The 15,105-nt window shown below is 34.1% G+C and overlaps 2 protein-coding genes across 4 annotated transcripts in view; one reads left to right on the top strand and one right to left on the bottom strand.

The window, feature by feature from the left end:
- Nucleotides 1-825: 825 nt before the first annotated feature.
- LOC124357618 (jerky protein homolog-like) lies at nt 826-2,457 on the bottom strand. The gene is made up of 2 exons (XM_046809561.1): nt 2,367-2,457; nt 826-2,097 (listed from the first exon to the last, which is right to left on the bottom strand). Exon 2 carries the CDS (start codon nt 2,095-2,097, stop codon nt 826-828), a length of 1,272 nt encoding a protein of 423 aa, XP_046665517.1. The 5' UTR covers nt 2,367-2,457.
- Nucleotides 2,458-3,470: 1,013 nt separating this feature from the next.
- LOC124357619 overlaps nt 3,471-15,105 on the top strand; it is a 41,014-nt gene continuing 29,379 nt past the window's right edge. Inside the window, exons 1-3 of one of the 3 annotated variants that reach the window (XM_046809564.1) lie at nt 3,471-3,956; nt 13,557-13,641; nt 13,964-14,072. In XM_046809564.1, the coding sequence (XP_046665520.1) occupies nt 3,925-3,956; nt 13,557-13,641; nt 13,964-14,072 (226 nt within the window). In that variant the 5' untranslated portion in view covers nt 3,471-3,924. Of the gene's footprint in view, nt 3,957-11,408; nt 12,380-13,556; nt 13,642-13,963; nt 14,073-15,105 lie in introns of those variants that run through there. The other 2 variants (XM_046809563.1, XM_046809562.1) reach the window with 2 other exon arrangements.

Consider the following 15,105-nt stretch of genomic DNA (forward strand, 5'->3'; position numbering starts at 1 on the left):
TTTATTTTACATTAAAATGCCTATTGGGTGTTACTATGGAGTGTATAGGGACACTTATTATGTTTTTTTTTTTTTTTTATTCCATTTTAGTTATTAAACATGATTAGATATTCTGTTAACCATTATTTTGTAAACATATTGTCATAAATAAGGATAAATGATTTTGAAAATCGTTGCAAAGTACAAAGTTTTTATTTGTAAAGTAACAAAGTTTTACAGTAGGCTACTTACATTTCAATGGTTTTTAAATAGGCCTATATAAAATAATAAAATTTATGAAGACACACTTTTTACATTTGTTTTGGCCTACTTTAGGGGGTCGGATTCAAAAATAAACCGTCCCCTCTGTGAGTGTGGCGGTTTTAAAACTGCCAAAACGTCATCCTTGTTAAATGGGAACTCATCAGGCACATTGGGAAAATAAAAAATATTGTCACATTTACTGGACTGCCGAAGGAATGTCCCAATAAATTCTGCATCTTCGATTCCTAAAACCTTCCCAATAAAAACCTTTACCCCCTTATCATACGTAAATCTCACTTTCACCCAGTCTCCTTCACTGATGCACTCCGCAAAATCTTCAGAACGCTCTTCATCGCTCTTTTCCATATCAAAACCTTCTTCATTAGAATCATAATTAGAAAATTCTTGATTGTCTGGTACATCTTCGTTTTCAGATCTTTCATTTTCTGTTTCTTTCTCGTCAGGGTCATCAAAATCTGCAAGAGTGACGCTGCGGCCAGCCGGAATGTTCAGTTTCTTTTTTCGGCCTACTGCTTGTTTTTCACTCCCATCACCATAACGCATCTCTTTCAAGAAAGTTGTTCAACTGTCATTTACACTAGTGCTGCTATTAGCCTGACTGCCATCAACATCTTCATCCTCACACAGCTCAGGGGGCAGCCGGTCCAACACACGTTTTCGGTTAAGAGGAAAAATTCCTGCCTTGTCAAAACCTGCAATGATGTCTTTCTGTAAGTTAGGCTCTAGTTTTTGTAGGGCTTTCCTCACATGAGATGGAAAATATCTCTTATCAAAGGCATTGCTATTCCTTTCACGAAATTTTGCTTCTTCCATAACATTACGCCAGCATTTTTTCATGGGACCGAACAGTGCTATATCCAGGGGCTGCGTCAAATGGGTTGAATTAGCCGGCAGAAAAACAAACTGGATGTTGTTTTGTTCACTTAGCCGAATAATAACCGGTGACAAATGTGAACTTAGGTTGTCACCTATTACAACTTTTTTCCCATTTGATCTGCGACAGTACGGGATGACAACTCTCTGAAACCAATCTAAAAATGTGTTTCCGTCAATCCAACCTGACTTGGTGCGGTTGTAAAAGCATCCTGGAGGTCCACCTTGGCACCATAAATCGTACAAGTTAGTGGCTTTATAAATTATGTAAGGAGCCAGCATTTTGCCAGAAGCAGTGGCAGCAAACATCACAGACACATTGCTCTTACTTTTGTTCACAACTCGCTCAGGGTATTTACAACCCCTTTTAAAAATTAGTTTGCGACGGCCTGGGTCATCGGACAACGCAGTCTCATCATAATTGATTATCATATCGGGAGGAACATCTGTAACAGTGTCCTTCAACTCATCAAAATAGTCATTGATTACTTTTGGAGATAATTTCGCTCTACTTCTTTTAATGTTTTGGCACATTCTTTGGGACAGAATGGCCTTGTGTCTTGATAAAAACCCATCAGCCCAGTCTGCACCAGGAAAGTTATTTTTAAATTTTGATACATTCTTCCCTTCTCTATCCAAATGATACTTAACATAACACCGGACATCAAATGTACTCAGAGGATAACCCCATTCACCACACTTAGATAGGCTAGCACTGATTTCTTGCTCTAACTTTGAGTCCAATGCGGTCTGTCCCCCTTTCTTTTTAAAAGTCAACTTTCGTCCACTTCTTGCTTTTTTTGCGTATCGGTGCAGCGCTGATTTTGAGATTTTAAACTGCTCTGCAGCTTTTCTAATAGACATGCCTTTTGCCACGGCATCTAGTGCTCGTTTTATGGCTTCTTCATCAACAGGGCGGTGATGTTTGGCCCTCGGATCTCTTTTATAAGTCCTCGGCATCTGAAATCAAACGACACAGATTAGGCTAAGTCTTAAAAATATACTTTAAGACTGCATAAATATCATTATAAAAACATCTAATAAGCAATTTCTTTCATTGAAGGTAACCTACGCAACAAACTATTTTATGTTAGATCACTTGGCTTTGACCACAAACAATGTCCCCATTCACCCCTTTTTTTTCTTTGAAGTACGCTTTTTTTGTTTTAAAATTTGTAACATAATAAATTATTATCCTATTTCTACTTATATTACGTTATTTTACTCACCTTGACGTATTTAAAAAGGCTAGATTATTCTTGTTTCATAGAAACATCAACTTGGTTCACACCACAACGAACTTTTGAAGTTATGACAAATTCCTAAAAAGTCATCAAAACACAGAAGATGTAAACATAGAGTAATAAATGTCAACAAAGTTTTTTTCAGACACGTTTTCGTAGGGTATGTTATGGCTTAACTATTGACACTTTGCTTACCACTATTTGATAAAAAACATGTAACAAAATAAAACAAAACTTTTTCCGGTTTTTTCCCTAATCACCTCGGCGTCCCTATTCACCCCGTAATACGGTTCCTCTTCACTACGATTCCAATTAATATTTTAATCCTTATATAGTTTTAGATACCCAATTCTGATTATATCCACATAGTCTGAATAAAATCAAAGTGGGCACGCTACTTCACAATTAATTCCATCATCAACCACAAGCTACAGCGGCAAAGACAAGCCTCAGAGGATTAAATAATAATAGCCTCAGTAAATGCTTATTAATATTTCCACTTTATAATGTAAGGAAATCATCGCCCCACTAATAATGTGAGTATGAATAATATTTTCATATGTATAGTGCAGCCTACTTTATATACGCATGCGTCAAATAATTGAAATAACTCAAACAATAGCAGCTACTCCATTCACCACTGACAAACAACTTGTTGTTATAGTACATTTAATGATCAGCGCGACAAGTTGAAGGTTGAAAGCACAGATATAGAATGCAGTGGCTGATAAAAAAATCGACCTACTGATGATTGGTTTTACTCTGTGGCTATATGGCCGGCTACCGTCTGTAGATTATACAGACGGGCGATGAGTGGTGACGTCTACCAGAATCTACACTTCGTAGTTTATTAAGATACAGTTTTGTTTCTTGCAATTTTACTGGAATGTTTCAATTAATAGTCATTAAGAGAAATCATAATTAATTATAAATAATTTTTGTCATATTAAATGTGTATGTCATTTAATAGCATAAAATAACTGGAACATAATTTGTTTTATTTACTAATAACAGTCAAATGATTATGATTTCATTGTATTATTATATGTAAGTGGTAAGAGGGAAATTAGTCTCTCGTCTTGAGATATTTGAAAATTAATTCCATTTACCGATTAAAAATAGTTTTATTATTAATCACTTATGTATTATCGGACTTTAGCAGGACTGTAAGTTCTCATAGAAGGGATATTGGTACAGTTTAAGTATATAGCATACCTCGAATCACTTATTTTTAATTGAATATGGTCCGTATTTTCTTTATTATTGATAAAAGTTTTCAACTGGTCAAAAGAACTAAACTTTCTACAACCCGCCATTTTAATAACAATGCACAGTGCCGCTTGGCGCTTACTAGAGCTGCTTCAAAACCTTTGGCGTCACAGTCTGTGACGTCATAGTCATTCCCGTTCTTTGAAACCAAGACCGGTGACCGGGCATATAGTCACTCCGTTGTTTTAACAGGTGTTTCTGACGTAACAAGGTTAGTTTTCCGGGAAGATTTTGGATATTTGAGGGAGAATGTGGAGGAAAACACAGAATATTAATGGTTTATGGTGTAGGGTTTTCTCGAGCCAGGTAGGTCTAACATGAAAGTAGTTGAAAACAGCGACGTAACTAGGGGGGGGCACGCGGGGCATGTGCCCCGGGCGCAAGTTGTTGGGGGGGGCGCCAACACGGCCACAGATTTTTCTAATATAAAATTGTTGAAAAATATTTTTTAATGCGAGGTGTGTTGCAAAAGAAAATCATTATATTTATTATTTTTATTTGATTTAAGTCTAAGAAAAATGCAAAGTGAAATGATGAATGCTATCTGACTATTTACGAATCATGTTTACGGTCTGCATGAACTTGTACAGAACGAGTATGGGCACACTGTGTTATCTGTGGAATGACTCACTAGGACGGCGCGGCGTCAGACACTTCCTTCCCCTCCCGGCTCCCACCCGCAGCTCCCCCCATCCCTCTCACCGCACCACACATGCCACATTGCCACAAACACAACACATCGATGCTCGCTGGCCTGACCTTGACTAACAGACTAACTGCGTATGTTGTGCAGTTGTGCACTACTATTGTTGACAATAGTTCATACTTCTACTTCATTATATACATCATCAGTGGTTCGGTTCACGTAAAAGTGGTTGCGGAGCTGTTTCTTTGAGTGTTACTAGCAATATTATTTTCGTGTTTGTGAATATTAGTCATGTCGAAAAAAAAAATGTCTGGTGCGGAAAATCGCAAAAGAGCTAAAGAGAGAAAAAAAGAAGCACATCAATCCTCGTCTCTTCTATCATCATGGCTAAATGAAACAAACAGTAAAGGTAGGTAAGATAGATATACAGTACTTTGTTACTTTGTATTTATTAACTAATACAGATTAATGATTAACTTATTGAAACCTTTAAAAATATATCATAATTAACTTTTCTGTAACTGTAGCAGCGTACTATTGATATGAATCTGTGTTTAAAAAATATATAATGAACACAGGGTTTAAGCTTTCTTCTTCTTAAGCTATTTCTTAGAAACGCTAACAAGCAGCAAAATCTAGTCATCGTCACACTTGAAGACGACATTTCGCTTTAACCAAGAACTAAGAACGTCATAATTTATTTAAAAAAAATAGTATAGTAGGAGATGCTTTGTCGGCAGTATTGTTTAATTTAGCGTTAAACTATGCTTTTAGATAAATACGGCACAATTTAAACAGCTAAGTTCTACCACAAATTGACAAATATACCAATAATATTATTTTATCGAATGAAGGTAACTCGAATTTTTTATTTTTTCAGATGAAATCAGCTGTAGTACAAGTACGACTTTTTGAAGATGGAGGGTCATCAGCTGATGCAGTCCAAGACGTGTTTTCAACTAATGCTAATCTTGGTACGGAAAATCTTCAGCTGGAAGAACTTCCAGTTGTACCAACGGTCACCCAGGATGACGTCGAGGGTGAAGAGATCGAGATGTTTTCAACCGGAGCAAAAGTATAATAATGGTACGTCTACGAGTTTGACAACTGATCCAACCCATGGTGAGTCTACTAAATCTATTGATCTAAAAGATCCGGGGAAGTGGCCTAATACCATTTCGGATGCAGACAGATGTTTTCTCGTATCGAGATTATGAATGAAGGGAAAATAGAACCTGATCTTAACAATACTTTAAGAGATGGGAGACAGTTGACTAAAGAGTGGTTTACAAAAATTATGCCTAATGGCTTAAAAGTACATCGAACATGGCTAGTCTATAGCAAATCAAACAATTCCTTGTATTGTATCCCATGCAAACTTTTTTTCGCACACTGAACATCAACATCCACATAAGATTTCTGCTTTAGCCAAAGATGAAGGGTTCACTTCAGTGGAAGAAATTGAGTTGTGAAACGGATTCCTGAGCATGAGAAACTCCTTAAATCACAAACAGTGCTTTTTGTGCTTGGAAAAATTTAGAATCTAGTTTAAGTAAAACGTTCTGGCATTGACAAAGAACTACAAGACATGATTGCACTTGAAGAGGCACACTGGAAGGGTGTTTTGTATGCTATCATTGATGTAATCTTACACCTAGCAAAAGATGGCAGCCCATTACGAGGCTCCAATGAAAACCTGGATTTCAGTGACCCTAGATGCGGTAGGTTTTTGAACACTATTGAACTAGTATCTCATTACCATGCACCTCTGAAAGAGCACATTCTTCGCCATAAAAAAAGGCCAAGTCAGTTTACTTTTCGCCGCTCATCCAGAATGAATTTTTTAGACATTATTGCAGGAAAAGTCAGGAGAAAACATATTTTGTTGACATCAAGGCTTCAAAATACTTTTCAATTATGTTTGACTGTACTCCCGACGTAAGTCATTTGGAGCAAAATGTCTCAAGTCCTTCGTTATGTGAAAATCACCGAACAGGGTCCGGAGGTAGTGGAGAGTTTTATTGATTTTGTAAAAGTTGGTGAAAAAACTGGATTGGGTCTTTCGCAAGAAATTTCAGAGGAAAATCAAAAAAGATGGCTTAGATTTGAAGAACTGCCGGGGCCAGTGCTATGACAATGGTTCGAATATGGCTGGCAAATACAAAGGCGTCCAATCTAGGATTCTTGCCGAAAACAACCTGGCTTATTTTGTGCCTTGCGCGGCTTCATTCCTTAAATTTAGTAGGTGCAAATGCTGCTAGTATGTCAGGGGAGGTACAGTCATACTTTGGAACTCTTAACTGCTTGTACAATTTTTTTGCTTCCTCGACCAATAGATGGGAGGTTTATTAAAACATGTCCCTCTATCTCTAAAACTACAAAGTAACACCAGATGGTCGACTAAGAGGGAAGCTGTACAAGTTATATACAAGCATCTAGGTAAAATTATAAATGCTTTAAATGACCTCAGAACCAGCCTAACTACCTCAGATGAAACAAAAACTGAAGCAGCTAATCTTTTGAAAAATGTCAAGCAGTTTGAGTTTATAGTTCTCTCCTGTTTTTGGTACAAGCAATTGACCCGCATTGGACATTGTGAACAAGCTCCTACAAGTGGAGAATATCACCCATACATAGATCGGCCAAACACATCAGTCGATTGATCTCTGAACTAGACTCGGAAAGGGCAAAACTATTCAAACGCTGCAATGAAAGAAGCCAAAGAAATGGCAACAAATCTTGGCCTTGATCCTCATTTCAAAGTAGTTCGAAAGAGAAGAAAAAAGCGCATGTTTGATGAGAATGCCGAAGATGAAGCACCTGAATTCTCAGAAGAGAAGAAATTTCAAACAGCAGCTATTAGAAAATCGTCGATCGCATTCTTTGTGAAACTCAGAGAAAGATTCAACTCTATTCAAAACATAAATCATTTGTTTGGTTTTCTCAACGGAGCTAGCTTTGGAAAACAATGAGTGGGGATGACCTAAAGGCTTAAAGCAATTGAATTAGCCTCCAAATATAAAGAAGACTTGGACAAAGACGAATTGGCAACTGAAGTGGAAAGTTTCAAATACCATGGTTTGGATTTAGTACCAAATATCCAAACATCCAAATTCGATTGATCTTCTGAAATTTTTGTGTGTGAACAAAATGGAGGATGTATATCCAAACATAATGACTGCCTTACGGATCTTCTTGACAATTCCGGGTTTCAGTGGCTTCGAATGAAAGAAGTTTTAGTAAACTTAAAATAATAAAAAATTATTTACGGAATTTGACAGGGCAACAGAGGCTGACAAACCTAGGGGATTATTTCCATTGAGCACCAGGTAGCCTCAAAACTATGCATCAGTGAGATTGTCAGTACATTTGCTGCAAGAAAAGCCCGAAAAGTTAAATTCTAAGAACAATTAAATGTTTTAAATCAATATTTTACATAATTTACTATCATAAGTGTTTTAGTATAAATGGTGTTGTTTTGAAATAAACTATTTGTTTTTGAAAATACGTATTCTATTATTTACCAAATATATTTAGGCCTATATACTTTGAACTTGAGGTTGAGTATTTTAAGATCAAGATTCAAGATAGTATTAATGTAGCGTACCCGGTACCGATGGACACACCACACTTTTTTAAGAGGAGTTATAAGGAATTAGTTTCAGTTCAATTGGTGGGGGGGAGGGGCGCCAAAATAGGTGTTTGCCCCGGGTGCTGAATAACCTAGTTACGTCGCTGGTTGAAAAAATACTTTATCCTTTGCAAAAGTGTAAGATGCACAGTAAACTCAAAAACCTGCCCAAAATTTGTTTTCATATAATTAAATTGTTATTAAACTATGTTAATCTGTGATAAAAGTGCATCTAATTCAATATGCAAGAGAAAGGAAATTGAATGCTTTAAAGTAAACACACATTGTCAGAATTTTTACATGAAATAATTTAAGTTTTATTGAGATTTCAAGTTACTCAATAACATTACAAAAAGTGCCATTTTAGTGTAAAAACTAATAAAAATTTAATGTAATGTATTATTTAGATTAATCCTGATCAGTAATGTATTTAAAGTAATCCTCGAAATCAGTACACTCTTCTCATTCTGTTAATTCAGCAGTATTGCATCTTTATTAATATGCAAGATTGAAAAAACTGCAGTTCTTCTTTGGAAAACTGATTAGTCTTCTTAATTAGTGTAGTTATCAAGTGTTTACAGTTAATATAGATGATATAAGTTAGTTACTATTAAAATGAATTAAACAGTACGCCTATCAGTTAGTCATACAGGTATAGATGGTGATAATGAATTAATATTGTTTATCAATTACAATTACAACATTTCTCATTTGTTTCGTGAAGTGTGCTGTGTTTGGTTGGCATGAATTGTTAAATGTGTATTTGGTAATTATCATATTAACCGCCGGGGCGGAAAAAAATACGAGTTTTGCGTTCTTAACTTATTGGAATCGTCCTATATAAAAAAAAGTATAAGGTTTGATGGGGTGGAAATGAGAAATAACGAAGTTCTAGAAAATAAAAAAATTAAATAACTTTCCAGTAATATCTCCATGTTCTACATCCACGTCTAGCGTCACGTGACCTTTTGTGGCCAATGATTGAACCTCGTGATGACGTCATCGGTTGCGCCGCCATCTTTGCAAACGTAAATGAGAAATTACAGAAATGAGCAGAATTTTGATCAAAATTAATAATGTTTTTCTTAATTTCGAGAAAAAAAATTAATTACGAGTGCCTCCGGCCATCAGCGCGGGCTTCGGCAGCACCTTCGGTGCTGCCCCGCGCTGATGTCAATAAAAGAAAAACATCCCTCGAGATAGTACCTATCAGTAAAATATAAAATTCTAGAGGGGCTGATCAAAAATATAAATTGAAATGTAATGCAAAGGCAATTATGTAAAGTTTAAAAACTAAATAAATCATTAAAAACTCAAATATATAGATGGATATTAACAGAGAACACTTACCATTAGTGTGTTGGCGGATATAGCTAAACAGCAGCAACAAAAAAGTGGTCTATCACAACGAAACGACACAGTCTCCCGGTTTAAAAACACCACTCGACCGCACGACGAACAAATACACTCATTTTTAAAAATGCCCTGTTCTATTAAAAAAGAGATAATTTCGTTCCGGTTAAAACGTAAGCTCTTTACGTGCCCTACGAAACACTCCGACACACACAATTCACTAGGGTTGGTTGAACTAGTGGATGGTTGATTCATCATTGTAAACTCACTCACTCAATCCGACCTACTGAACACGATATCTTGTGTAGAACTGACCTATGCCCCGGACAACTCAGAGATAACAGGTATGCTATCAGGCTGCTATCAGTCCCGGCCGCAGATAATATTCAAGTAAACAGATTATCCAGACACAGCACACAAACTGAACATTAAAACATTAGAAACTTTACCACTTATCAATATATACCCCCTAAAAATCATGTTATTTGTCATTTGCACACCCCATAGTACAATATATATTTTTTGTTCAGGAGGGTGAGCAGAATACGTTGGTAACGTCAAATTCGTGATTTGCCGCCCCGGCGTTTAATCTTACTGGTACCTCTCTTCCAAATCTTAAGAATGCACTGACATTGTTCATGCCAGATTGTGTGTGAGAGGAGTTTCAGTAAATTAAAATTAATAAAAAACTATTTGCGGGCAACAATGAACCAATCGCAGCTTAGCAATCTTGGTATATTAGCCATTGAACACGAGGCAATACAAAATATAAATTTCGATGAAGTTATTGCGGAGTTTGCAGCTGTCAAAGCTAGAAAGAAAAAATTTTCAATTCCTTTTCTGTCTTAGTTATTACTGTTTTGCTATGTCTTCAATATTATAAATGATGATTATGTGTGTGTGTGTGTGTGCGCGCGCGCACACACACACATAAGTTATAATATAAGTTCTATTATGCGACATTTTCATGTCAACTTCTTTTCTGTAGGAATATCTGTCTGACTATTTGTCCGCAGGACATCTCAAGAATTAAATGAACTATAGATTTGAAATTTTGCATACAACCATAGCAAAACCTGTTACGACACGTGGTATGCCAGTGTACTTCGGTGTGCCTCAAGGCTCGGTTTTAGGTCCTTTTTTATTTATCGTTGCAGTTAATAATTTTGCTTTCAATTTACCCTGTATGTTAGTTTTGTTTGCTGATGATACTACTCTTCTAAATCACCATAGTACACTTAATGGTTTAATAAAACGACAAGAAAATGCAATGAAGGTAGCAATTGAGTGGTTTCAGGCCAATAGGCTTGTTGTAAACAATAGCAAAACAGAAAATATAATGTTTTCAATGGACAATGTTATTTACAAATGTTTTAAGCCTGTTAAACTATTATGAATCATTTAGACAGTAGACTAAGCTGGGAAAGCCATATGGAAAGTCTTTCTAATAAATTGGCGAGAGTAATTTTTGTACTGCGTAAACTGAAACTGTGTCACTGAAGAAACGGTAATAACCTCTTACTATGCCTTTTTCCACTCCCACTTAGTCTATGGAATTACTTTATGTGGAAATAGTTCAAATTCAAATAAAATGTTAGTCTGGCAAAAAAAGCAATAGAATTATAAAAAGTCTTAATTGAAGGGAATCTTGCCTGCAAGCTTTTAGGGATTTAAATATCATGGCATTGTCCTGTTTGTGTATATATATATATATATATATATATATATATATATATATATATATATATATTATTGTTTACTGGATGTGAAAGCAAATCTGCAAAATTATACTGTTAGAGAAACCATACATACTTATAAAACTAGAAAAAAGTACATGTTAGAGCTGCCAAGGACCAGGCTTGAAAAAACAAAAGGTAGTCATATCTATATGAAAATAAAACTATTTAATAAATTACCAATAGGAGGATGGATTGTAAATATAAATAGGTTTAAAAGAGTTGTAAGCAAATGGCTTAAAGAAAAGGCATTTTACTCTGTGAATGAATATTTGGCCTGTGATATTAATTCCTTATGTTTTTAATTTTATCTAATCAAGTTTTAACTTTTGTTTTATAGTTTTGAGATTTTAAGTTTCAACCACCTGATTTATATATTTTAAATATTTATATTGCTATATTTTTCATTGGGTTTTATTTGTATGTGTTCTTTGTGTTTCTTGTTCAATGTGTTTTTTTATTTTCTACCATGCAATGCTATCATTACTTCTTAAATAATTTCCTACGACCATTCTTTATTTATACCAGTTATTAGTTATGTAAGTTCTTATGTCTTTTGCAACATTCTTGTTAATTTTAAAACAAGTCTCCAATACTAAAATTATTATTTTTTAAGTATTACTGCCCAATAGTTTGACGAAGTCTATTGTAACTTATTATGTTGCTCAATGACTAATCATCTAGGATCTTGAATTTTCTACCTTGTTATATTTAGTCATAGTAGACACACAGGTTTTATAATTTGTACCTCACACATAGTGCAAGATACAGTATTGTGATGATGACAAGTTATGTTGGTTGTTATTGGGAATATTTGTGTTGGATCTCTTGTAGTAATTAATTAAAATGGGTTTTAGGAGATGTGCAAACTTATAGTGATGTAAACTTCCAAAGTTCCTGTATACAAAGTTATGCTAGCTACGTACAAAAGGGTGAATCTACTATAAACATGCTACAGGTGGCAAAGAAGAAGCCTTTGCTTCTAAACCTACATAACAGAATGCAAACAGTGCTTACAGCTGCAGAACAAGAAAACTAGATTGCTGATGTACACCTATTGTCAACAGTTTTAATTCCCGAAAAATGTTTCAAGCATGTAAAATTAACTCAAACATCCTTGTCTGACTTAAAACACTGTATACTATTAGAAGATCACCATCAAAGGGAATCATAGCCGCTTTAAATCACAATTCAGGAGATAATGTATGCTATTAACATAATTTTGTTTTAAGGACAAAATGTATGAAATCAGTTGTATCTAGGTGGAATCACAGTGTTTATCTGAGTGGAATAGACAGAGTCGGAAGCTAATGATTTTTAGCTTAACCTTAACGTTAATTTTCGTCACAGACAAAAAAAACAGGTAATCTTAGCATTTTATTAAAATCCATTCATTTATCTTAGCAATTTATTAAAATCCATTCATTTATAGTTTTGTGTCTGCTGCCAATACAAAGTTTCACAATGGCTGAAAACAATCACTTCAATTGAATTTATTTGGTCTAGTAGGTATGTCCCTGGGATTATATCTATCTATAATGCACATTATTCTTGTAAAAATGCAGTTTGATGCAATATTTAAAGCCTACATATGAAATCTTTGTGGATATATCTTGCCACATGATAGTACATTCAGATTTTTGTTCATTAAATTGGGTTTCATATCAGTGTTTACATAAGTCTACACTTCAAGTCACTATAAAACGATATTGTACGTGTTGTGATAGTTGGGATACATGTGTTAATACAGTATATCATATGTATGAATCTCTTATGGGTGTATTGAGTTTGTTTACAAATATATTTATTTTGTTATTTCTTGTTTTCATCATGGTTGTACCCTCAGCAAAATCCCATGAAGTGACATGCGCTATCATTGAACTCAGTGGTCCTCATATAGAAATTAAACTTCATGCACTATTTTAAGTTTATAAATCAGTTTGTTTTCCTGATATCGTGTAGACAGACGGAAATGAAATTTTTCCAGCCTCACAAGTGATAGGCTTTGATAAAGCTCAGCCAATTATATCAAGATCAATATTTGCCTAAGGCACATTTTCTTTAGTTATGTATATGAGAAGATAATTTATCCCATACTAAAATCTTAAATGTTGTGGTTGGGACAAAAAAAATAAAAAAGGTGATTATAAATATACCACTGAAAAATATTAAATTCACAAGAATATTTTAATTGATTAGAAATAGAAGTAGCATGGTAATGATATGTAGTCACCAGACACAACTAACTTTACAGCACATGGTGTTTCTCACCCACTCCTCTTAAGGATGAAAGGTATATTCCTTTCGAAGCCAAAGACAATAATAAACAATATTTTTTGTATTCCCTCTGCCTCTACTTCCTGTAGGAGCTGATAAAATTTTAATTTACAATTATTTTAATTGTGAAACATATATAATCATGTATTCTTTCTACAGCTGCTTATCTAATGTTCACTATGCTTATATAACATGATGAACTAATTTTCAAATGTAATGAAATTTAATTAATCTATAATTTAATAGGTTTTTTTACATTTCAGAAAGATGTCTATTCCCCAACTAGATTCATGTTTCTGTGGTTGCAGCTTGAAGGCTGGCTCAAAGATCATCGGTTGGATATCTATGGTAAGTTGTCCGTTTGTTTCATCCAATGCTACTGTAAGCAACACATATCTATGTCTATGTTAGACTTGAATAAATGATAATAAATATTGATTCATCATAAATTTTGATTAATAAAAGTATTTCATTTTATGGCATAAATGTGTCACAATGATAACTAAATGTTCAACAGTTCAGTTTTGCCATTGACCCAATGCTCAGATGCCAACAGATTTTTAAAAGGCAAAATATGTGTATTGTAAAATGTTGAAATCTTAGCTAACGAAATTTTTGAGATTTTTGATAGCTATTTAATATTGATATTGATTTGTTTTACTTTTCACAGATAGTGAGCATTTACTTAATACTAATCTTTGGGTTGACTCTTTACTTCATCCAAATATATCCAGAGAGACTTTCTTCTGATACCAAACTGATATATGATAACTTACCTGGTAAGACCATTCAGTATTTTAAGTTAGTTTTATAGTATTTGATAGTTTTTCTTTGATTTTGACAAGTAAATCTAAATTAATAACATATTACTAGATATATATTTGTAACAGCTTCTTACACTATCGTGTTTTGTTTACACAATCAAACTCAATCTGCGTACATAGATCTAGAGGTAACTGAAAATATATATTGAGAACAAGTTAAATAAATTAACATAATTTTAATAGGAGATAATGATTTTTTTCTGAAATGTAAAGAAAAACTAATTTTAGATTATGATAATTGGAGTTGACGATTAATTACATTATTAAAAACTGAACTCATATTGGCCAGAGAAACAGAAGGCTATGGAATAAGCAAATAATTGATTGAAACATTCACTTTTTTTTGTTGTTTCTTGTTTATTTATTATTAAATATTATTTTTGCGTTCATACCTAATTACTATTCAGTGAAGCTTTATAAACGATATCACAATTAATGTTTTTTCTTAGAACTACTTTGTTTTCAGATCCGTTTATGTCACTGTTTGATCTAAATATAATGGCTATAATAAAATATTGATGAGTAATGAAATGTTATAATATTGCAATTTTACCTAACTTTAATAAAACAATTTTGTTCACTGTCCACAAAATTATTATAGATTTATATCATAGTTCATGGATTATTTTATCTCTAAAGTATGATTAAAACCTTTTAAACACCAATCTTCCAGGCATTAAATTACCTGGCTCATGAAACTCTATTATATATATATATATATATATATATATATATATATATATATATATATATATATATATGTTTGTGTGTGTGTGTGTGTGTGTGTGCCTTGACTCTAGGGCAGTATTTGGTATTTACAGACCAGGAGTTAACTTAGCTGTGCCCCTGAGAAAACACGCTAGGGTTTGATATTAGGGATTTTGACAGGACATGACCACCTTATAAAACATCTTATGAAGGTGGGTCTTAGTCAGACTAATGATTGCAGACTCTGCCTAGAAGCAGAAGAATCAGTGGCATACATATG

Source organism: Homalodisca vitripennis, chromosome 3 (assembly GCF_021130785.1).
Source record: "Homalodisca vitripennis isolate AUS2020 chromosome 3, UT_GWSS_2.1, whole genome shotgun sequence".
Lineage (NCBI taxonomy): Eukaryota > Metazoa > Arthropoda > Insecta > Hemiptera > Cicadellidae > Homalodisca > Homalodisca vitripennis.